The sequence below is a fragment of the Pleurodeles waltl genome, chromosome 1_2, assembly GCF_031143425.1.
Source record: "Pleurodeles waltl isolate 20211129_DDA chromosome 1_2, aPleWal1.hap1.20221129, whole genome shotgun sequence".
Classification (NCBI taxonomy): domain Eukaryota; kingdom Metazoa; phylum Chordata; class Amphibia; order Caudata; family Salamandridae; genus Pleurodeles; species Pleurodeles waltl.
In genome coordinates, this window is record NC_090437.1 from 468,485,477 (window position 1) to 468,508,791 (window position 23,315).

At 43.2% G+C, this 23,315-nt stretch overlaps 1 protein-coding gene across 2 annotated transcripts in view; it reads right to left on the reverse strand.

Annotated features, from left to right (window-relative positions):
- SVEP1 (sushi, von Willebrand factor type A, EGF and pentraxin domain containing 1) overlaps nucleotides 1–23,315 on the reverse strand; it is an 881,565-nt gene that overhangs the window by 307,195 nt on the left and 551,055 nt on the right. For both annotated transcript variants that reach the window (XM_069240886.1, XM_069240895.1), the window contains exons 28-29: nucleotides 21,846–21,970; nucleotides 3,963–4,086 (exon numbers count right to left, since the gene is read on the reverse strand). In XM_069240886.1, coding sequence (XP_069096987.1) covers nucleotides 3,963–4,086; nucleotides 21,846–21,970 — 249 coding nt within the window. The remainder of the gene's footprint in view (nucleotides 1–3,962; nucleotides 4,087–21,845; nucleotides 21,971–23,315) is intronic.

Consider the following 23,315-nt stretch of genomic DNA (forward strand, 5'->3'; position numbering starts at 1 on the left):
TCATTCCAACTCTGATCCTGTTCAAGGACTGTCCCCCCCCCCCCCCATCCCCACCCCACCCCCCCTGCTGCTTGCTCCTTACTTATGGTGCAACGGGATGGCCAATCCAAGTGATTGGCAATGGTGACAGGCAGCCATCAGCTGAAGTTCAGTGCTTATGTTGGGTTGGACAGGTCTCTGTGGCCAAAACAACATGGCAATTCAGGATTTGAACCAGCACTCTGTTAGGATCCCAGGGGGAACACAGCACAGCCCACTGTTCTCCTTTGGAGTGCTGACTTCGCCTGTCCACGCCAATCCTTGCTTTGCTCTCCAACCTCTTTAATTAGAAAAAGCATGAGAGCTAAGTTTAGATTGGTTCTAGGCAAGGTAGTCTTTCCTTGCACGGACGCATGCAATCAAGGCAATGCGGGGGTAGATGAAAGCACACACATAACCTATCACAGTAATTAACCGTGTGATGCAATGGGTACACTTCTTTTGCCATTATGTACAGCATCTATGACTGAGGAGAATGGAGAAAGTATTTGCCTCCAGTCTTTTACCCTCTTTTGCCATACTGCGCAGCACCAGTTATAGGAATGCTTCATAAACGTTCGTAGAGGCATGTAAGCGTGGGCGCTTACGCATTTATGAGGGAAGTTTGGTCCAGGCTGCAGCTACAGATGCGTCATCGGCAAACCCAAACTGCTGCGAATAAAACTTTTGTGACCCTCGTTTCACAACTGCCCACGAACGAAGACTCTTTCGATTAACTACAGCAGAATACGTACGTCACATATCCATCTACCTCAGTGAGAAGAAGCCACAGAATTCCGACACACAGTGATGGAGGGGATTGGTGGGGGAGGGGACTTTACTGGAGAGGGCTGGGCTAATGGGATTATCTTCAGGAGCAGTAAAGACAACTGCCTTTGGGAAATAAATATTTATCGCAGAGGGTCCTGCTCTGAACATTTGGCCCACAAGAGGATTTTTTATTTACATAACTTTGCCACTGCAGGTTTTGCTAGAAACAGGTCGTACCCAAAAATATGAAATTGTCCTTTTTAATATAAGGGGCTAATGATGTTTCATTTCAGTGTCACTATTTAAAATTGTAAGTTGTTTGGTGCTGCCTCATAAAACAATATATGACAACACCTACTGTATATGGTAAGTAACCAACTGCAGGTTCGGCTGCTTATATGCCTCATACTTTTCCACAACACTCACGATTGGCTTATATGCAATATCTACCTGAAGTAACAATGTCCTGGGGTCCACTGAGTAGATGCATGCTTTTTAATTATATATTTACAGCTAGGACTCAGCAGCGGCGCTGTGTGTCACCCATCCATTACGGCTCCTGCCTGATAATTATTAATTTCAGAATGCTCACTAGGTAATTTTAATTTGTTATTCTGGGTCGGCAGTGTTAAGGTCTGATTGCAGCACCGTACGTTGACTGTTGTAACAATATTTTCAAATTACATTGAATTGTATGGTGGTGAGAGGAAAAGAATGCAAAGGCAATGCAAAAGAAAGGCTTAAAGTTGTCAGAAAGTTGACACTGGTCCTAAGAGAAAAAGAAAGGTCGCATTGTACCAGAGAGGAAGATGAAATGGCATTCCCTTAATGAGCTACAATATTTATTATGTAAAATCAAAGCACTTCTCAAGTCTGAGAAGTGTCTACTGGTACAGTGTTGTGTTCATAGTAAACTTGACAATACAGTATGTCACAAGAAGAAAGAACACAGCTCAGTTAATATTAGGAAAAAACACAATTAATAATTTGACATGTCTAACCGTTTGGTAGCTCACACTCTCAAAAATGTCTTGGAGTTTCAGTGATTACTACTTAACACAGATGTGCATCAGATTTTTTTATCAACTTCTGAATGATGGAAGGCAAAGTCATCCCTGCAGATATCAGGTTTTGGGGTCCACAGTTTGCAATCAAAGCTGTGAAGTTGGGCCATAAAGGTATCTTAAATACTTAAAGGTGCTGTGCATTAGTTCTTTCCTTTACTGGCAATAGGAAAATGGAATACTAGCTCAGTAACTTAAACAGCCGCCCCACCTCGAACCCTCCTTATGTCAAATGGGCTTGCTCACTTTATTCACTCTCTGCGTAAAATTCATCTCTAACTTTTACGTCCCACTACTTTGAAATTTGAAATTTGAAGTCTTTTTGAGCACTTAGTAGAAGTTAACCATTTCAAGGGCTGTGTATGCCTCAATTAACTGATCCTTGTGGCGTTGATTTCTTTTTTCGGTAATTTTCAGTAAGATGGATCAAATGAAAAAAACAGTGTATGTGATTGCTGAAGCAGATATGCTAATCAAAATTATTAATGAGTGTTATGCATTTCTGATTAATAAAAAAATGGTAGAAATAATTATCCTAGACAAATTAATGTGCACGTTTGAGAATGTGCCCACGGAGAGTGGTCACCAAGATTCACAAATTATATTAAAAATGACTAAAAATTATGCAAAATGTTGAAAATGTGTAATAATGTAGTAATATGTCATATTGAGATGTATAACATATGTTTTACATTATATTGTAGAGCTAACTTAGTCAAAGTTGTGGCCTAGTTTTACCAGGCCTCATGCAGAAGCAGAATAATCATGCAATGTAGAGAAGCTAACGTGCTGAACTGACCCTGAACTACTCCCTGTTAATAAAGTCTGCTTGGCTAGAATTTTCTACAATGAACCGACGAACTGGAGATGAGGGAATAAAATTTGTAACAAGGACTGTGTAAAGCAGGCAAGATGTACTTTCCCAGGACTCGAACAATAGAGACACTGACTGGAGAAGAAGATGCAACATTTTCGATACCTGATGAGCCTTATGATGAGGACATCGTACAGTAAGCCAATCAACATCCTGAGAGCAGTATAATATTAGAATTAATAGATTTGGAAAATAAAGATTATTGGGTAGAGTCATAACTGATGAATAATTGCACAATTAGAAATTGGGTGATAATTTTGGTGACTTTGATATAATGTCGTGACGGAGGGAAAAATGCTCAGACCTTATTCCAAAATTGATGAAATATCGGAGAAGAAGGGATACGAGATTCTGTCATTGGGCTCAAGCTCCTGAGAGCCTTATGTGATGCTGATCAACTGATGATCTGAAGACGAAGACTAACTTTGTTGCTGATCCATTCCGTGGATAGGTAGCTATGACAATGTGACTGAATTAATTGTTGTGCTTTTTCTTTCTAGGTACCAACTGCGCTGTCTAAATAGTTTTCCTCATAGCTAGATGTTTTTCCAAATTCATGTTCTAAACTGTTTTTTGCATGAAGGCCAACATGCTGATGCTAATCGGGGATAGTTAAGGTTTCCTATAAGTGAGACGTTGACATATATAGTGACAAATGATTGACGAACTGATTGCTGAACTCTGCTACTAATGTTGTTATATTCAGTTTTGCTGTCTTATGCTGAAGCATTAGAATGTATTTTTTCACAAGTTCTGATTAGATTATGTTATTGGTAATCACTAATGGATTAATTGAGTTGATCGAATAAAGTTTGAACTAATCTCATGAATAAGTATTGTAACCAATAGGGAAATAAAATTGCTGAAAGGTATATTGAGCTGTGATCATTCATGAAATGTAGATGTTATTGATGGTTGATTAATGATTTGTTTATTGATTATTGATCTGTATAATTGATTATTGGTAGACATTAGTCACTACATGGCTAGGATACTCCATGCAAATCAAAAGGTTCATCCACCTATGTGTGTCCCCTTGTAAGTTTACTTACTAAGGACCGGGCATGCTAGCATGCCTATATCAGAGTCACAACATCTGATTCTGGCAAAAACAATGTTTGTAAACCGTGTGGACGTCTGATAATGGCACAGTTTTTTTAACATGAATTTCACCAGTGTGTTAGAAAATCACAATTTTTTCTTAACACCAATGTTTGAATTAAACAGTGACAAACCTGCACAGAAAATACTCTTCGAATCAATCTTCACTCTTCCAACAACCCCAGGTAAGAAATCTGGCCATGCAAGCACATTCCCTCTCTTTAGTTTTTCTGGACATGATGTGGCAAGTAAAAGTACCTAAAACAGTAATATAAACAGAATGCATTTAATTGTACCAAATTTAAGATCATTGTAAAGCTAAAACAGGCACTTCAACCTAATATTCATTCTTTTCAGTCAAACTTTGTGCCTAACTTTGGTTCTTATCCTCACAAGCATGACTAACACCGACTTCTCTTATTAATGTTTTTGACACACACTAAATCTCAATTTGATTGATCTTATAATGTAGGAATAACACATAGATAATGTAATCAACATGAACGTGCAAATGCAGTTACTACAATATTCTGATAAAAATGCATTCAGGTGGTCTAATAAACTACTAGACAAATACATGTACTAAAGTGCTTATCACCATACATGTTGAAAAGAAAAGATGTGGGCTAGGTAATTTTTTTACTTGCAAATAATAAATGGTATACACATTTCATCAACTGATTTAAAATATAAAACTGTAGTTGTCCTGGGCATCACATGTTTGGCCCTTCACAGGATCTCATCTTATCTTTGAACTATATTTCCTCTGTATCTATGTGCTTCCCACACTTATAGCCGGTTCCCTTGTCTGTCAGTGCCATGCATGGTCTTGGGTCCACTCCTTCACTCTCTCTACAATAGTCAGTGAAATCATATCATCCCATGTCTGCTCCTATCACATCTATGTAGAAGCCATGTAAATATTTGGCCTAACATTGCCAGTTGAACATGTCAAATTAACAGCCATTCAGCGCTGGATATCCCTACATCCAGCTATCCATTTATCCTGAAAATAGGAAATCACATACCGAACCCCCTTACACTACCACATTCTCTCCTTTGACCAGAAATATCAGTGCAATCTTCCACCTAAGCTTGTTGCTGACGCTATCTCCAGACACATCAGTTAAGTAATAAGTGATAAATATCTGAGAATCACTCTTATTTTCCTGTTTCAAACAACCAACTCCTTTACCGGTGCACTGCTCAGAGGCACAACTGAGAGGCTTATATACAAGTGGCTTGCGCTGATTGAGCATCCCTTTTTGGGATGCACCAGTGGCGCAGGCTGCAGGCCCATTGCTACAAGGCTGCTTTGCGTGGTTTTTCATGGCCTTGTAGATTTGAAGTGAGGCAACACAGCGCAAGTCACTGCAGTACCTCAATTTGCATCACAGAACTGTTTCATGGGAATGTGTCAAAGGCCTATGCCTCTCCATGGGAAGCATAAAGGAGACACAACGAGGAGAAGGAAAATGTCACTTACCCAGTGTACATCTGTTCGTGGCATTAGTCGCTGCAGATTCACATGCTTTGCATAGTCCGCCGTCTGGTGTTGGGTCGGAGTGTTACAAGTTGTTTTTCTTCGAAGAAGTCTTTTCGAGTCACGAGACCGAGGGACTCCTCCTCCTTTGGTTCCATTGCGCATGGGCGTCAACTCCATCTTAGATTGTTTTCCCCGCAGAGGGTGAGGTAGGAGTTGTGTATGCTAGTAATAGTGCCCATGCAATGGAATGAATAAGTATGTACAAAATGAAGATTCAAATAATATATTTACAAATGTACAAATGTTGAAGATTACTTCCAAACGGCTACAGGCTCCCGGGGAGGCGGGTGGGCGCATGTGAATCTGCAGCGACTAATGCCACGAACAGATGTACACTGGGTAAGTGACATTTTCCGTTCGGTGGCATGTGTAGCTACTAGACTAGTAAGCAGTTATCTCCCCAAAAGCGGTGGTTCAGCTTGTAGGAGTGGAAATAGTTTGAAATAAAGTTCTTAGTACAGCTTGACCTACTGTGGCTTGTTGTGCGGATAACACGTCTACACAGTAGTGCTTAGTAAATGTGTGAGGCGTAGACCATGTTGCTGCCTTACATATTTCGTTCATTGGAATATTTCCTAGAAAGGCCATGGTAGCACCTTTCTTTCTGGTTGAGTGTGCCTTTGGTGTAATAGGCAGCTCTCTTTTTGCTTTAAGATAGCAGGTTTGGATGCACCTAACTATCCACCTGGCTATACCTTGCTTTGATATTGGATTTCCTGTATGAGGTTTTTGAAATGCAATAAATAGTTGTTTTGTTTTCCTAATTAGTTTTGTTCTGTCAATGTAGTACATTAGTGCTCTTTTGATGTCTAATGTATGTAGTGCTCTTTCAGCTATCGAGTCTGGCTGTGGGAAGAACACTGGTAACTCTACTGTTTGATTTAAGTGGAACGGTGAGATAACCTTTGGTAAGAATTTTGGGTTGGTTCTTAGAACTACCTTATTTTTGTGTATTTGAATAAATGGTTCTTGTATAGTAAACGCCTGAATTTCACTTACTCTCCTTAGAGATGTAATGGCAACGAGAAATGCAACTTTCCACGTTAGGTATTGCATTTCGCAAGAATGCATGGGTTCGAAAGGTGGGCCCATGAGTCTTGTTAAGACAATATTGAGGTTCCATGAAGGAACAGGTGGTGTCCTTGGTGGTATAATTCTTTTTAGTCCTTCCATAAACGCTTTTATGACAGGTATTCTAAATAGGGAAGTTGAATGAGTAATTTGTAGGTATGCAGATATTGCTGCGAGATGAATTTTTATGGAAGAGAAAGCTAGATTTGACTTTTGCAAATGTAGTAAATACCCTACTACATCTTTTGGAGATGCATGCAATGGTTGAATTTGATTATTATGACAGTAACAAACAAATCTTTTCCATTTACTTGCATAGCAGTGTCTAGTGGAAGGTTTTCTGGCTTGTTTTATGACCTCCATACACTCTTGAGTGAGTTCTAAGTGTACAAATTCTAGGATTTCAGGAGCCAAATCGCTAGATTCAGCGATGCAGGGTTTGGATGCCTGATCTGTTGTTTGTGTTGTGTTAACAGATCTGGCTTGTTGGGTAGTTTGACATGAGGTACTACTGACAGGTCTAGTAGTGTGGTATACCAAGGTTGTCTTGCCCATGTTGGTGCTATCAGTATGAGTTTGAGTTTGTTTTGACTCAATCTGTTTACTAGATATGGAAGGAGAGGGAGAGGGGGAAAAGCGTACGCAAATATCCCTGGCCAATTCATCCATAGAGCATTGCCTTGGGATTGCCGGTGTGGGTACCTGGATGCGAAGTTTTGGCATTTTGCGTTTTCTTTTGTTGCAAATAGATCTATTTGAGGTGTTCCCCAAATTTGGAAGTAATTGTTCAGGATTTGGGGGTGAATTTCCCATTCGTGGACCTGTTGGTGATCCCGAGAGAGATTGTCTGCTAGCTGATTCTGGATCCCTGGAATAAATTGTGCTAGTAGTCGAATGTGGTTGTGAATTGCCCAATGCCATATTTTTTGTGTTAGGAGACACAACTGTGTCGAGTGTGTCCCCCCTTGTTTGTTTAAATAATACATTGTAGTCATGTTGTCTGTTTTGACAAGAATGTATTTGTGAGTTATCATGGGTTGGAATGCTTTCAATGCTAGAAATACTGCTAACAGTTCTAGGTGATTTATATGAAACTTTCTTTGATGTACGTCCCATTGTCCTTGGATGCTGTGTTGCTTGAGGTGTGCTCCCCACCCTGTCATGGAAGCATCTGATGTTATCACATATTGAGGCACTGGGTCTTGGAAAGGCCGCCCTCTGTTTAAATTTGTACTGTTCCACCATAGAAGCGAGATGTATGTTTGGCGGTCTATCAACACCAGATCTAGAAGTTGACCCTGTGCATGTGACCATTGTGATGCTAGGCACTGTTGTAAGGGCCGCATGTGCAATCTTGCGTTTGGGACAATGGCTATGCATGAGGACATCATGCCTAGGAGTTTTAATACCATTTTTGCATGTATCTTTTGATTTGGATACATGGCTTGTATCACCTTGTGAAAGTTTTTTACCCTTTGTGGACTTGGAGTGGCTATCCCTTTTGTTGTGTTGATTGTCGCTCCTAAGTATTGCTGTGTTTGACACGGCACAAGGTGTGACTTTGCATAGTTGATGGAGAAACCCAGCTTGTAAAGGGTTTGTATAACATAATCTGTGTGGTGTGAACACTTTGTTAGCGAGTTGGTCTTGATTAGCCAATCGTCTAGGTACGGGAACACGTGTATTTGCTGCCTCCTGATGTGTGCAGCTACTACCGCTAGACACTTTGTAAAGACTCTTGGCGCTGTTGTTATTCCGAATGGCAACGCTTTGAATTGGTAGTGTATTCCTTTGAATACGAACCTTAGGTATTTCCTGTGCAAGGGATGTATCGGTATATGGAAATACGCATCTTTTAGATCTAATGTTGTCATGTAGTCTTGCTGTTTCAGCAGTGGGATTACGTCTTGTAATGTTACCATGTGAAAGTGGTCTGATTTGATGTAGTGTTTAGTGTTCTGAGATCTAATATTGGTCTTAGAGTTTTGTCTTTTTTGGGTATTAGAAAGTACAGTGAGTAAACTCCTGTGTTCTTTTGTGGACCTGGTACTAATTCTATTGCGTCTTTTTGCAGTAATGCCTGAACTTCTAGTCCTAGAAGGTTTAAATGCTGTTTTGACATATTGTGTGTTTTCGGTGGGACGTTTGGAGGGTGTTGGAGAAATTCTATGCAATAGCCATGTTGGATAATTGCTAAGACCCAAGTGTCTGTTGTTATTTCCTCCCAAGATTTGTAGAACTGGCTTAGTCTTCCCCCCACTGGTGTTGTGTGAAGGGGTTGAGTGACCTGTGAGTCACTGCTTGTTTTGAGGGGCTTTTGGACCTTGAAATTTTCCCCGGTTTCTTGGGAATTGGCCCCCTTTGTATTGGCCTCGAAAGCCTCCCCTTTGGTATTGTCCCTGGTAGGTAGGCGGTGTTGTTTGTGAGGTGCTGGCTTGTGTGGCTTGGCCTCGAAACCCTCCTCTGAAAGTGGTTTTACGAACTGTGCCAAATGTGCCTCTGCCCTGCGGGGAATAGAGTGCGCCCATGGCTTTAGCTGTATCAGTGTCCTTCTTTAATTTTTCAATTGCAGTGTCCACTTCTGGGCCAAACAATTGTTGTTCATTGAACGGCATATTAAGCACTGCCTGCTGTATCTCGGGTTTGAAGCCGGATGTGCGCAGCCATGCGTGCCTCCTTATTGTTACAGCAGTATTTATTGTTCTTGCAGCTGTATCTGCTGCATCCATAGAAGAACGGATTTGGTTGTTTGAAATGTTCTGTCCCTCTTCAACCACTTGTTTTGCCCGTTTCGGGAATTCTTTGGGGAGGTGCTCGATGAGATGCTGCATCTCGTCCCAATGGGCTCTGTCATATCGCGCTAGGAGTGCCTGCGAGTTGGCGATGCGCCATTGATTTGCAGCTTGTGCTGCAGCCCTTTTCCCCGCTGCATCAAACTTGCGGCTCTCCTTGTCAGGAGGTGGTGCGTCGCCTGATGTGTGTGAGTTGGCTCTTTTACGAGCTGCTCCTACGACAACTGAATCTGGTGTCAGTTGTGATGTAATAAAAGCAGGGTCTGTGGGCGGTGCCTTGTATTTCTTCTCCACCCTTGGAGTTATTGCTCTGCTTTTCACTGGCTCTTTAAAAATTTGTTTAGCGTGCCTTAGCATCCCCTGGAGCATAGGAAGGCTTTGATAATTGCTATCGGTGGATGACAGGGTGTTAAAGAGGAAGTCATCCTCGATAGGCTCTGAGTGCAGTGATACATTATGAAACTCTGCTGCCCTAGCTACCACCTGTGCATATGCCGTACTGTCCTCAGGCGGTGAGGGCTTAGTGGGGTACGACTCAGGGCTATTGTCTGATACTGGAGCGTCATAGAGATCCCATGCGTCCTGATCATCTTGGCTCATGGTGGTATGAGCTGGTGATTGTGGCGGAGTCTGTGCTGGTGATATATGAGTTGTCGGTGGTGGAGAGGGTGGTGGAGTTACCTTCTTTACCACTTTTGCTTGTGGTGTCTTGTCCTGGCTTTGGAACTCTAGTTTTCTTTTCCTTCTGATTGGGGGAAGTGTGCTGATCTTCCCTGTCCCACTTTGTATAAAGATCCGCTTTCACGTGTGATCTACGTCTGTTTCTTTTAGTTCCTCCTCAAATCGGTGTTTTTGTAGTTGGGAGGACAGTGATTGTTCCTCTGAATAGGAACTGGCTTTCGGTTCGGTTGCTGGGCGTTTTGGCACCGAAACCGTGCCTTTTGTTATTTCCGGCTCCGACGAGAATTTTTTCTTTTTCGGCGTCGCAACCTCTCGGTGTCGACCATCTTCGGTGCCGCTATCTCTGTGCCGAGCAGCTTCGGTGCCGCTGTCTCTGTGCCGAGCAGCTTCGGTGCCGCTATCTCGGTGTCGACCCTTTTCTGCGGCACTTTCTCGGTCCCGAGATTGCTGCGTGCCTGTGTCTCGACCTGAGTCGGACGATCTCGGCACCGTCTCGCCCTTCTTCAGTGCCGATGGACGGTCACCTACTTTATGGGTTGAGCCATGGCCTGTTGGCAGTGGCGTCCCCTGGGCTTTGTCTGTTTTTCCCTGTGATGTTTGTTTCGAAGTCTTACTCACGGTTTCCTCGACGTCGAATTCTTCAGAGTCTGATTCGTGAATGGAGAATGCTTCTTCTTCTCCCTCTTCCTCGAACCTTCGTTGTCCTGTCGGCGTGGACGCCATCTGTAACCTTCTGGCTCTTCGGTCTCGGAGCGTTTTTCTCGACCGAAACGCTCGACAGGCCTCACACGACTCTTCTTTGTGCTCGGGTGACAGGCACAAGTTACAGACCAAATGTTGGTCTGTATAGGGGTATTTACTGTGGCATTTAGGACAGAATCGGAACGGGGTCCGTTCCATCAGTCTCGATGTTGCACGCGGTCGGGCCGACCAGGCCCCGACGGGGGATCGAAATTACCCCGAAGGGCTACCGGAGCTCTTCTGGATTCGGTGTCGACTCTAATCTAACTCGATACCGAACGAAACAATACCGACAAATTTTCCGTTGATTCTGACTATCTTTCCGACCCGAAACACGGAGCGAAAAGGAACACGTCCGAACCCGATGGCGGAAAAAAAACAATCTAAGATGGAGTCGACGCCCATGCGCAATGGAACCAAAGGAGGAGGAGTCCCTCGGTCTCGTGACTCAAAAAGACTTCTTCGAAGAAAAACAACTTGTAACACTCCGACCCAACACCAGACGGCGGACTATGCAAAGCATGTGTATCTGCAGCTACACATGCCACCTAACATATTGTTATTTCTCCAGTTTTGTGCTCACCTCCAGTGAACAATCATTCCTACAACACAAACACCCTTGCACCATTGTGCAAGGGTGCCTGTGTTGACTCATGGCAGTCAATTGTGTGCCCGCACAGGGGGAAAGGACAGAAATGAGCTGTATCTCATAGATACAGTGCTTTCCTGCCCTTTTCGTTTGACACAGGGTAGAGACCAATCTCTTTCTAAGCCAACATCAGGACTCCTCTTAACAGCTTGACAAAGTCAGGAGCATTGCCACTGATACTGTCTATCTGCTACTTGGGTACACACAACCAGTTCCTGATGCAAGACTTTTTGGACTTCAACAAGTTACTGATGTGGCCCCCAAGACTATGGATGGCACCCCTGAACATATCTCTGTCAGAAGATTTGTAAGTCATCACTTGATGGAATTTTCACTATGCCAATTACTGTATCCTAACTGCTCTAAAACACCATGTGCCCAATGCCCCACACATTCCACTTTTCCAGCATCTTGGGAATCTTTGATTGGAATCCAATTTCTGGGAGAAGCTACGTACAGCCATAAACATCAGGCCATTCAAGTTTATCTTGAAAACCCAACTCCTCAGACTTAAGGCCCACCAAAGTTGACTATCACAGCCTTATGAAACTCAGGCCTTTCTACCTTCACACTCTTTTCTATGATACACCTTCTTCATGTAATAAAGAAATAGCACCATTTGCATTTTCACTCCTCAAAATCTTTTCACCCAAACCTTTGAGGTTCTTTTATACTATTCGTACCTATCCAATGTCCTTCTTTATAAAGAATGAATACATTTTTGTTTTAAAAATAAAACATACTCTTTGTCCATTGATGTTATGGACTTAATAATATGCAGGTCCTCAATGTCTGAATTCTATTAAAATATTGGTGTGTCAATGGGATGTAAACACTGGAATAGATCTGCTGCCATCAACATGGATTAAGAATATCATAATCCATAGCCTCTGACTCCCACTCCTCTGCCTGTCTTCAGGATGCATGCAATTGTCTAGGGGAGTGAGAGAGGGAATGTCTATTGTTGAGAGAAAAGAGCTGATCCTTCCTTCTCCCTCCACCCATGGCTATCACTGCTGCTTGTCTGCAGATACAGAGAAATGTTGAAAGAGGGTGAGGGAGCCTTTGCATTTCCTATCTCCCCCCATGCTTTGCAAACCAAATTCAAGAAATTTGGTAGGGCAGGGACTAAAGAGTACTCTTGCATCAATTTTCTGCAGCTCCTGGTATCCATTCATGCTAGTTACTGCCAGGACCACAAACCAAAAACTGAAATAGCTATGAAAGTATCTGACATGTGTTAGAAGTAGGTGTTGTCAAAGAAGGGAGGTGGAATCAACCAAGAGGTTTGGGGTCTTTTAAAACCTATGTGCCTTGTGGGATTGTTTTAATTAGGCATTCCATTCAGGGCAGATCATATCTAGTTTAGACTGTCATACCTGCCACAGTAGCCAGCAATGTGTCCCTGTTTACATTGTCAGATGCATCCTTGAAATAAATCTATTAAAGTTATACACTATGGACCGATTTTTCACCAAGATGTATTTGCTCATCAGAAGGTACTAAATCCTATACTGGTTTGTTCTCCCTAGGGCTTCATCAAATTTTAAATGAGCAGTGGACAGGATGAAGGAATTGTAAATTATTTGTTACAACAATGTAAATTCAGATTTTCCAGGATACCTTGGAGAGATAATTTTGTAAAATGTCAACTTCATTGCAACCCAAATAAGCAGTGAGTTGGGTGATTGCTTTATTCCAAAAACAGGCATATTTGTGCTTCAAATTATTGCATTCATGACAATAGTTCTAGACCTCATGTAGCTGTGTATGAATTAAGAGTGGAATGGTGACAGGATTGTCAACAGTTTCTAAAGAAAGCCAACAGGCTGGAGTTGGAAGAAATCTGTGTGGGTTGCAGGCCAGAAATAAATCAATGCTTGCATTTTATCACCCACTTCGATGTGAAAGCCCGTACAATTTTTCTCTTCTTAGCATGCTTTTTTAAATAGAAGGTACCAGCTTGATCTACCTGCCACACTGCTAACACAGTTTCCCTTTTTTACTGTAGCAACGGTAGAGGCGGGATGAATTGCAGATGGTAAGCTCACTATTGATAAGGAGCAGGCCCTGAATAAGTTGCATTCCATTCATTTTCAAAGTGAGAAATGGTTGATAGATGTGTGGAAGAAGAGAAACATGTGTGGCTGAGGGAAACCAACATGATCTACCTGGCATGTCATGACAAGAAAGAAAAAAATGGAATGTGGAAGTAGGTGTAAACATTGGCATAGAGCCACACTATGGATAGGAACTTATATGAGACTATTAGAGGAATTTAGAAGCATGTTCAGGTGTAGTGTTTTAGTTGTGAGACCTACTAGCAAATAAATAAAGAGGGTTGCAGCAGTTGTCAGCAAGATCAGCATATGCAACAGCATCTCACTTACTACTGTATGGTCACTGGCAGCTTTGGGTATGTGGTTATGGGTTTGAAAGTTACGGGGAGCATTTAAAATCACTTTTGAGTGACCACTAAATTCATATAAAGAAGACAAACAATAAATATTCAAAGGGACTATCTTGATGGTTTTCACACTATACAACGTTCAGGTTGCTCACAGTAGTTATTATGTTTCACGGCATGAGTGGGTGTCAGGAATAAGGCCATGCGTGGTCCAGGTCCCGCCCGAAACTCCACTGCGCGGCTCTGCGGGGCTTTCTGTGCACCACTTGTCGTCCCCTCTTGCTCCAAAGGTGGCCATCAGCATCGTCTGCCCTGTGGCAAAGCTCATAGAGCTGCAGGTTCAGGACATTGGTGGACAAGATGCACTTATCAGTGCTATTCCATGAAGGGACTACACTTCCCATGTTTTTAGAGGCAGCAGCCATCTTGGGGTGTGGCAGGCCTATGAAGCCCAGCCACATCCAAGCACGTTGCTCACTATTTTGAAGACTTCGATGCAGTCAGACCTCGTGGGGGATTCTCTGAAGAAGAGCAGGGTTCCTGCATGGCAGAGTGGCATCCAATCGAAGTATCCTTGTTTCCATGGTGAATTAAAAAATGAGTAGGTCGTACTCGTAGCGGTAAGGCCTTGATGACTTCAATTTTGAAGGAAGTCATTACTTCCAGAAGTAAAGCGCCCCTTAGCACAACGAGCAAAGCGTTTTCAGTTTCCAGAGTACAGCGACCTTGGCGTGACGACCGTGGCGTTGGCGTTTCAGAGCGCAGGTGTAAAGCGCTCTTTGCTCGACAACTCAAGTGCTTCAGTTCACAGATGTAAAGTGCTCTAGGCACGGCAATTCAAGCGCTTCAGTCCACAGGTGTAAAGCGCTCTTGGCACGGCAATTCAAGCACTTCAGTCCACAGGTGTAAAGCGCTCTTGGCACGACAATTCAAGCGCTTCAGTCCACAGATGTAAAGCGCTCTTGGCACGGCAATTCAAACGCTTCAGTCCACAGATGTAAAGCGCTCTTGGCACGGCAATTCAAGTGCTACAGTCCACAGATGTAAAGCGTTCTTGGCAGGGCAATCAAAGCGCTTCAATCCACAGGAGTAAATGGCTCTTGGCACAACAATCAAAGTGATTCAGGCCACATGAGTAAATTGCCCCCTTAGCATAACGAGCATAGTGCTTCAGGCAAGACAAGTAAAAGCGCTTCCTGGTATTATAAGTAAAGCGCTTCAAGTTCAATGAGTATAAACTTTTCGGCCTTTATAGTTATGAATGTGAAAGTATTTTTGGAGATAAGCAAATCATAGTTTTCATTGTTTTTTGGAAAACATAATGGGGGTCATTCTGGACAGGCTGGCGGTGCTCCCAAGGGCATTCTGACCGCGGCGGTTTACCGCTGCCCTAGTGAATCCTCCATGGCGGCGGAGCGCGCTCCGCCGCCATGGGGATTCAGACACCCCCTACCGCCATCCTGTTCATGGCGGGAAACCTGCCATGAACAGGATGGCGGTAGGGGGTGCCGTGGGGCCCCCGTAAGAGGGCCCCTGCAGTGCCCATGCCAATGGCATGGGCACTGCAGGGGCCCCCGTAAGAGGGCCCCACAGAGTATTTCAGTGTCTGCTTTGCAGACACTGAAATACGCGACGGGTGCAACTGCACCCGTCGCACCTTCCCACTACGCCGGCTCCATTCGGAGCCGGCGTCCTCGTGGGAAGGTCGATTTGCCCTGGGCTGGCGGGCGGCCTTTTGGCGGCCACCCGCCAGCCCAGGGCAAATCTCAGAATCACCGCCGCGGTCTTTCGACCGCGGTGCGGTGTTCTGACAGGGTTACTTTGGCGGGCGGCGGTAAGAATCACCCCCAATATGTGAAAAGCATATTTAATTATTTGAGATTTTCTAGGTCATGATCAAAGGTTTATGCTATGAATGCATAGATGTTACAGGATTGATATTCTGAGGATAATCATAGTCCAAAGCTCTTGCCATCTCTTGGTTCTGAGGTCATAGTTTATTCTTGTTCCATGATGATCATAGTCCAAAGCTCTTGCCATCTCTTGGTTCTGAAGTCATAGTTTATTCTTGTTCCATGATTTAAAGAAGGGGCTTTGCCCTCATTCCAAAAGGGGTCTCCATCTGATATCGGAGATGTATTTAGTCAAGAGTCTTTTGATGAGTTATATTTCTATGAATGAGTAAATGCAAATTTTATGTTCTAACCTTTTCTTTTCAGATCTCTCTACCTGCTGTTCCCTACCCTAATTCCCTTCCCCCGACTGGCATCCTCATAACTCTGTGCTATAATAGCTTTCTGAGTTGGTGATGCCGGAAGGTGGGCCTTTTGTTCAGCAGCATAGAGAGCCCGAGGAAAGGACACTGTGACAGTTATTGGCAATGGTGTGTTTTGTGACAGCTAATGGTATCCAGGTGGGAAATCCCTGTAAAGTTGGCAAGGAGGACAATTTGTAGATGATATCACAGGCTGTGACCATCTCAGCTTATAGATCTCTACATAAGCTGGCATGAATATAAATAATCTGTAGGTACTTTTTTCATGCAAATTAATGAGCAGTAGCTCTAAGCAAGTTGACTGAAAAGAATAAATAGCGAACATTGTTATTCAGTAATATATGACACTGTTGAACAAGTTATTCAACTTTGGTAGTGCTCTTTCTGGTAGAGACTCTATCTAACCTCAGATTCTCCACCTTTTGAATATTTCCCATGTGTCAGACTAGATTCAAAAACTTTTCAGCAATACCTCTGCATACCAGTAGGTGGCACCATGCTGCTCAACACTCACAGTGTTCCACCTCAGAAATGATGTGTGGGCTTATACATGCTCCACTCCTTGGTGCTAACATCAGTTTCTTTTCAGGCTGTTCATACGCCCGAACGCAGAGCACTAACAGCAAATTGGCTTTGACGAGTGTGCAGATTGCTAAACTTGGGATCTTATTAATGGATGAAGTCTAATTCACAAAACAGGGGGAAGGCGAGCTGATGAGGAATCTGCATTTAGAAAGAGTCTCTACCAGAAAGAGCATTATCAAAGTAAGTAACATGTTCTTCTGATAGAGACTTCTAACACCAAAATCCTCATCTTTTGAATAGATACTAAAGCAGTACCTACTTGGAAGTTGGACTGTGAATGAACTCAAACCAAAAGGTCTCATAACAGAGCAAACAAAATGCCTCTCTTACCAAAGCTTGCTGCCCAGGCTGTAGTGCTTTGTGACCATATGTGCTTTCTGACATCTACATACTTCCCTAGTAGATGTCCAAGACAGGAACTCTGCATGCCAAAGCAGTGGTAGTAGTTTTGGTCCTATTGGAATCCTTTTTGGTCAGTGTGTTGCAGATCTTAATGAAGAACACATTAAAGCAGGAGAGGGTCCTTTTCTGCATGTCCTTGTATTTTTTCACTTAAATGAAACCCACAAAGAGCAGATCTTCCACAGAATGTTCTCCAGTACAATCGCTGTAAAAGCGCAGTGCTCCTTTGGGGTCCCAGTGATGGATTCTCTTTTCCTCCTTTAGGTGTGAGACTGAAAAAAAACCACTGGCAATGTAATATTTTGATTGACTTAGAATGGCGTTATGACTTACGGCAAGAAGGATGCACATTTCCGCAGAACCTGTTTGTTTGTGAAGAAGACGGTGTACTGCATATTGACAAAGGACTTGAAGCTCACTCACTCATCGTGCCAATGTTAAAGCAACAAGAAACGCTACCTTGAGGGTAAGAAACTGCAGAGGGAAGCTGTGAAGTATCTCAAAGGGATTGCACATCAAATATGTGAGAACCAAATAATGTTCCATGTGGCATGACAAAGGGAAAGAGAGGAAACAGATATTGTAGTCCTTTCAAAATAAGCATTGGAACAGTAAATGTAAAAAAACAAGGGCTGATCTGGCAGCCGTAAAAAGGCTGGAAGAACTGAAAGGTACCCTTCAGCTTTGCCCTGAGCAAAACCTTGCCGGACAAGGGCAAAAACAAACAACAAAATGGCAGTTAACTTAGTATGGAAGGGATCGATCTGGCATGTGCCGCATTAAGCCACCAATCTGTCCCAATGAGAGATGCATTCTGTCTTCATCAAGGGATGCCTAACTGTCAAGATGATATCAAGGTCGAAGGTGTTGAGCTGTCATCGCTCAATCTCCAAGCATTGAGATGGAGATTGTGAGGCCCGGGTGCTGGACCGTACCCTGTTGCTGTGACAGTAGGTTGTGCCAGAGGTGCAGCCTGGTTGGAGGATAAATACTCATTGCCAGCAGCTGCAGATATCATATTCTCCATACTCAATTTGGGGTGACTAGGATGACTTTGGCCGGGTCAGTCCTGATATTCTTCAGGACACGGGGGTAGAAGAGGTGTTGGCAGGAGGGCATACAGTAGTCAGTAGCTCCATCCTAGGCCGAACGCTTCTCTTAGTGAGAGATTCCTTGGAAACTCCAATGCACAGAACTGTTGAGATTGCGCACTTTTGGTAGTGGCGAATTAACCAAGCAAAGGCTCTCCCAATTAACAGAAAAGAACTTGCGCCACCCCTGGGTGCAACAGCCACTTATGGTCTGGTAGGCACTGACAGCTCAGCTTATCTGCCCTGGCATATAATGATCCTGCAAGGTGGTTCACCACCAGGAAGATTCTTTGGTGATCCAGTCATTTCCAGAGGTTCAAGGCAGCCATTTTTAGAGATCAAGGCCTCCTAGAACAAAGTTCATGACCCCAGCCCCCTTTTTGACAGCACATTATGATGCTGTTGTCTGTAAGTATCTACAATACCTCCCCTTGATGGATGGAAGGTAGGCTTTCAATGCCAAGTGATGGACCTCACCTCCAGAAGGTTATTATGGAGTAAGGACTGTACTGGACTCTGATCTCTACCTCTCTCAGGTGGATGACCTTACCTATAGGTGATGCATTGGTTACCACTGGCTGGACATGGTTAGAGAGGTTTTCTTGATGCTGGGACCACTGAGACTTCAGATTACACTGCAGAGTCTGCATTGCCACCTGGTGTGCTTAACCAGCACAATACAGGAGGCCATCAGGTCCAGCAATCTGAGATTCAACCTGACTGAAAACCATGGCAGAGGCTGAATGATTGAGATTACAGCCTGAATGTCTTGGAACCTCCTTCCTGGGAGAAAGCCACAAAACTGAATCATGTCCAGAAAGGGTCCAATAAAGGGGACCATCTGAGAAGGAGTCGGTGTGATGTCAGCACATTGATAGTGAACTTCAAAGATGGCAGGTGATTTGCCATAGTCGAGAGGTGGCTGAGGAATACTTGGGTGAGCCTGATGTCAACAGCAAGCCATCATGGTGGGGAAGACTAGTACCCCTGGCCTCTGAAGATGTGCTGCCACCATCACTTTCATGAACACACAAGGGGCACTGGTGAGACCAACGGGGAGCACAGAGAATTGAAAATGTTCCTGTCCCACAAGGAACTGTATGTAGCACCAGTTCAACACCATCATCAAGTCTCCACGGTTGAGGGCAGACAGGACGTGGGCCAAGGTGAGCATTTTGAATTTGTCCTTCCGAAAGAAAGCGTTGAGTGGGTGCAAGTCTAAAATAGGATAAAGGCCTCCACCCTTCTTTGGCATCAGAAAGTAGCAGGGATAACAGCCACAACCACATCTGGCTGAGGCGCACTCTGGAGAGCCTCTTTGTCAAAAGGGTGTGCACTTCCTGCCGTAAGATGGACAGATGTTCCTTTGTCAGTCTTCTTCGAATTCCCAGGTAGTACGATCATTATAAATATTCACCATAGCAATATGGATGCCTGTATTATCTCAATAATGCCCAACATCATAAGGGCCAATGGTGACAACCATTTATCAGTCATTGCCATTATTATGCACAGGTGGGCCACCTTTATGTCAGAGATGGCTAAAAGTAGGCCTGTCAGGATCTTAATATGTCAGTGATGGCTGCCAGTATGCAACAGCTAGACCAAGAATGCTCAAAATAGTCAAGGATGACCATTATTATGACATTCCCACTATTATGCCCTGAAAGGACACAATAGTGCCAGAAATAAAACCCTTCTGATGGGGCCTCCAATTCACATATGGCAGTCCTTGACACCAGAAATAGCTTGCAGAAAGCAATAGTGTTTGTTGTGAGCACATACATAAATTAATTCAGATAAAGCTCTTAAGCTTCTCTGCTCTGTATCAAACTCTGCCCTCCTCAGCTCTTGGGCTGATCATGCTGCACCCAACTAACACATTTTCAAACTGGCTCCTGCAGTCCCACATCTAAGTGTGTCAGCACTGATAACTGCTCAGGCTACTGCTGCCACTGTTCTTTTATGGTCCACTGTTCAAGCACATGGTGCAAATGATGAAGCAGGGACTACAAAATGGCTAACCTCCTTGTTACTTAGTGTTGGAAATGGCCCTTTTTGCAGGGTTGTCCCCAAATTTCTTGCCTTCTTCCTCCTGGTTTTCTGATTTATTTTTGCTGGTTTATTGTCTCTGCGCACTTTACCACTGCTGATCAGTGCTAAAGTGTAAGTTCTCCCTATGTACATTGTATTGGTGATTGGGTTATCCATGATTGGCATATCTGATATACCAGTACTTCCCTAGTAAAGTGCACTAGAAGTGCCCTGGGCCTTTAAATCAAATGCCAGTATTGGGCCTGCAGCACTGATTGTGCCGACCACATACATAGTCCTGTAAACATGTTGCAGACCTGCCATGTCTGTGTGTGCAGTCATCACTGCCAATTCAAACCTGGCAAAAGTACCCACCTTTTTACTTCATGTTGGACCTAGGTAGCCTCTTTTCCCTTTTGACTTACATATATCTATGCCTCAGGGTGCTATCACTCACCACTCGCCTGGGGGAAGGAACATTTCTTGGTGCCCCCACGGCTGCAGTTTTTTTTTCCACTAAAAATGTTTTAAAAAAATATGAATTTCAGGATGGCTAAACAACATAAATCCCTTCCTCAGACAGACAAATCTGAGAGAAAACCCGAAAATGTCTTTGACAATATTCACAATTTTCTAAATCATAATTTTGAATCCAGTTATATATATGTGTTAGCCTTTAAGGCCACGCATTTACATCAAACCAATGAAATCATACTTTCTGTGTACGTTTTTACTTTCCTGTCACGTTTGGAGCAAATTAGTTCAGTGGTTTCTGCTGTAGACACACAAAAAAATTCTAGTGAACAAAAATAGAAAAAAAAAAATCTTCTTGACTGGCCTTTAACTTTTTCCCTTGCATAGATGTTAATGAAAATTGTCATGCTGGATCTTAAATGACTATACCAAGCGACCACGAATGTTGGTGCAAATCCCTCCACATGGTCAAAGGTAATAAGCAAATAAAAAAAAAAAAACTTTTCAAGGATAGGGCATGAGAACCATAACTTCATAGTGGTGATTGTCAGTGTGTAATACATTAGGTCACAAACCTTCATAGTGATGAAAGTTTTGTTAGTAAAATAGTTTATGTGAATCCACACCATGGAGAAGGCAGTGGCCAAACTCATCCTCAACTTCCTCAACTTTTGTCAACCTCCCTCCCCGATCTCAGGAGACTCCACTGGCTCCCCATCCAGAAGAGATGCCAGGTCAAGTTGCTGACACACACCTACAAGACCCTACATGACCAGGGACCAGCATACATCAACTACCGCCTGAACTTCCAGCAACCTACTAGACACCTGCACTCCACCTTCCTTGCCATCGCACACACACTCCGCATTCGGCAAAGCCACAGTGGAGGTTGTTCCTTCTCCTACCTCGCCGCCTGTGAACATCGCCCTCACTGGAGGAATTCAGGAGGGCACTCAAGTTTTTTTTACTGAGACCAATAAGACCTTAGCGCCCAGATACAATCTGGGGTGAAGAACCACGTGTTATAAATGCTTCTGTTTGATTGATTGAATGATAGCTCTGCGAGGCCAATCTAATAGTAATATAGTGCTATACAAATCTCTGTTAGTGTAATCAAATATAACACGGTAAAAGCCTGTTGACAAATGATGGTAATTGCGGATCCGTGAGCTGTGTATCTCAGCACATTAGGCCATTTATGAAAATGTACAATTAATAATGCCTGCAGTAGCTTGTCACATAATCTTTCACCTTACATTTATTGCTCACCTCCTGTGACAACAAGACATGGTCCCAAACATTAACCTGGCTGATGGAACCCACAAAGGATTCTGCTGGGTTGAAACCTTCGCCTCTTTGATCCTGCTCCTGTGCAAGAACCAAAGCACCACCACCTAGTCATACAGAAGACACCATAAATTAAGATCATTCAGGAGCAAGTCATCAAACAACACTGCATATTCAAGAAACATTAGCTGGTCTCATCGGAGATGTGCTGCCAGATTTTGGACAAGGGTGACAATAACACATCACACATATCAAAATAGCGGTAACCACATATCTTTAAATAAAGAACACATCTTAAAAGTTAAGAAAGGCATGAAAACAAGGAAGACGTTAAATAAAAACATTTAATGCATTGTGTCTTTTTTCAGTATGCTTAATTTTAGTTGATCATTGTCCTTTTAATCTATCTATCTATCTATCTATCTATCTATCTATCTATCTATCTATCTATCTATCTATCTATCTATCTATCTATCTATCCATCAATCTTTATTGAACAGTGGACATTGCCACTGTGGTAGTTAGGCTTCAATAGGAAATTGATTTTGTGGTTTGCTAATAACTGTGATGCCATTTGATGAATCATAATGGAACTTTACAATCAATATGTTCATCTACCTCAGCTCCTTTCTGGAAAGTTTCAGAGTGATCCATCAAGGATGGGAGAGAGGTAAGATGGTCTGGGGGTCGAGAAAAGAAAGGTGCCCATAAAGCTCTTCCAATGCAGTTTCCCATAGCAATTCAGAAGAGAGCTACTGCTAAAACAGCAGAATGGATTGCACCAAATTTAATAGAAGGCTAGATCTTTACCAAGACAGTGTGCTTTTTTGTGACATGGTGCAAATCCTTTCACTAGTTTTTTCTAAATTAAGATTACAAATATATAGATATTTAAGGCTGCTGTACCTTTGCAGTACAACTGTGCACCACAAGGTCAAAATACATGGCCTGATTGGCTAGCTGCAAAATGAAGAGAAATGCTGCAGCTGCTATTTTAGGACTCGGGGACTTGGAACCCATGTCCTAAAAACAAATAAAAATAAAGTATAAACGGGTAGAATAGGGGTACTGTGGGGAGATTGCAGTGGGACCTACCCTGAGGTTCAATTTAGAAGAAATTAGTTTTTTTGTGGATCGCAGTACCACTCTGGCACTCAGCACTGTCCCGTTTATTGTTACGGAGGTACCACAGTACTGTAAAAAAAAAAACTTGTGGGGCTAGGTGTCTGTGGGGCTGTCTGTTGAACATAAACAAACAATGCACCTAACACCAAGACACACACCACTACACACACACATTCGACCCCCACACACACACATGTTTGAGTGTGGCTGGGGTCCGCCACCCATACAGCGTTGGACACAGGGTCTTGTTACAGCCCATGCCCTGTGGCCATTGCCACACCAAGCACAGTCAATGGCAGAGTGCATCGGGGGGTTCGCCACTTGCAG